At 32.2% G+C, this 1,805-nt stretch overlaps 1 protein-coding gene across 1 annotated transcript; it reads right to left on the minus strand.

Annotated features, from left to right (window-relative positions):
• Positions 1 to 859: 859 nt before the first annotated feature.
• On the minus strand, positions 860 to 1,483 carry LOC149254671 (cysteine-rich repeat secretory protein 38-like). The gene has a single exon (XM_089454811.1). The coding sequence runs from the start codon at positions 1,481 to 1,483 to the stop codon at positions 860 to 862; it is 624 nt and encodes a 207-aa protein (XP_089310937.1).
• Between the last annotated feature and the right edge of the window lie 322 nt (positions 1,484 to 1,805).

A 1,805-nucleotide genomic window follows, 5' to 3' on the forward strand; every position in this document is an offset into this window, starting at 1 on the left:
AATAAATAAATATAAGTATTTATTTTGATTAATGTTTTTTTGGGAGATAAAATAAACTTTATTTTAAATGGTTATTTTTCCAAATTCAAGAAAACTAAATCTAATTATATAAACAAAATAAATAAAATTTTAACCACTTAACAAGATTATCTTATTTATAACTTATTTTTTTAATATAAAATAAGTTTTGTGAATTTCTATACATGAAATGTCTTTTTAAGATTAAAATAAAATTCAATATGGATATTTATTTTTCATAAATTTAAAAAAACTAACTTTTAATTATATAAACAAAAAAAATAAAATGATAAAATTTTAAACTTGAATAAAAATATATTATATATAACAAATTAATTAATATAAAAGAATATTTTTGATTTTTTTGGTTAATGAAACAATGATTTTAGGAACTACTTTTAATATAAAATAAAATAAAATTGGTGAGTTTTTATTTATGAACAATAATTTTAAGAAACTTATAATATAAAATAAAATTTGTGAGTTTTTGTTTATAAATAATAATTTTAAAATATTTATAATATAAAATAAATTTGTGAATTTTTGTTTATGAATAATAATTTTAAGTAATTAGAAGTAAAAGTCGAACTTTCTTTCTCTTGAAACCAGATTTTTTTTAACTCATACCCAACTTTTTAATGTAAATTGAATATCTAGAGATTTTAGGAAACCATTAACATATAAAATAAACGCCTGCAATAGACCCACACAGAATGACCACGTTTCTCGGAGAATTTCCTGTAGCGTAAACGATCATTTATGTTTCTGAGAAATCAGGGCACTCAAGTTGTTCTCAAACCCAGATAATCAGAACTTCGACAATAAAGAAAAATACATATAATTAAACATTACTCTGATGCGTTGTAGCGTTGCTGGGAAATAAAGTGGAGAAGGGGTATGTCTCGAACCGAATTCTGCAACTTCCTAACAACGCTTCGCCCCCTTCTTTTTCCATAAAAGGATACAGATTTTTGAGCGCTATTAACAAACACGATTTGCACTGTTCTATGGGCAAATCTCTCCAGCATTCCACCAAACCGAAAACCCTGTGCGTTTCAGAGAAAGAGGAGGTAGCGAATTCTGCAGCTAATCCCTTGCTTGCGAGATCGGAATTTTCACCAGTCAGAGGACGAAGTAGATTCATGACCTCATTCTGAAAAACAGCCGGATTGTCCTTCACTCTCTGGGGATTTTGGAGAATAGAAATGACATGGGCATCTAAGACTGAAAAGAAACTGAAATTATCATAGCGCAAGAAACACACATCGAACCACACTAGGCCGCCTATGTCATTCTCGCAAAGTTGTTGAAGTACGATGCTCGCTTCCTGTGCACAGCTAGAGCATTCTTCTAGCGATGCGTCGTCTCTGCACTGGACGAGACCATACACCTTGTCTTCTGCGTTCTGGCCATGCCAAAAGGTGTTAAACCCCGTATTTGCTGCATTGTTAGCCAGATCATACATAACTCTGTGCAAATTGCTCTCAAACCTACCTCCATGAGCATAACCAGTATCGTTCTTGCAATCGCCAGCTCGTAACTCCGAAATTCCCAAAGGAAAACTAATGAATAGCAAGCAGATTAAGAAAATGAAGTGTAATGATATGGTATTGTAGCTGTTACACAGTAATTTGTCACCATTGGTCACCGTCCCTATCGCCCCGTTTCCATACATTAGAGGACGCATTCCGGGACCTGTGAGCAGTGACATAACCCAAAAACACTTGCATTATGTTCCCCTGAGTATGTACTTCATGTTCCCTGAAGACACCTTCTGCAAATTGTCC

This window comes from Pinus tabuliformis, chromosome 7 (assembly GCF_031772625.1).
Source record: "Pinus tabuliformis cultivar Carrire ecotype Pingquan chromosome 7, CPIR1, whole genome shotgun sequence".
Classification (NCBI taxonomy): Eukaryota; Viridiplantae; Streptophyta; class Pinopsida; order Pinales; family Pinaceae; genus Pinus; species Pinus tabuliformis.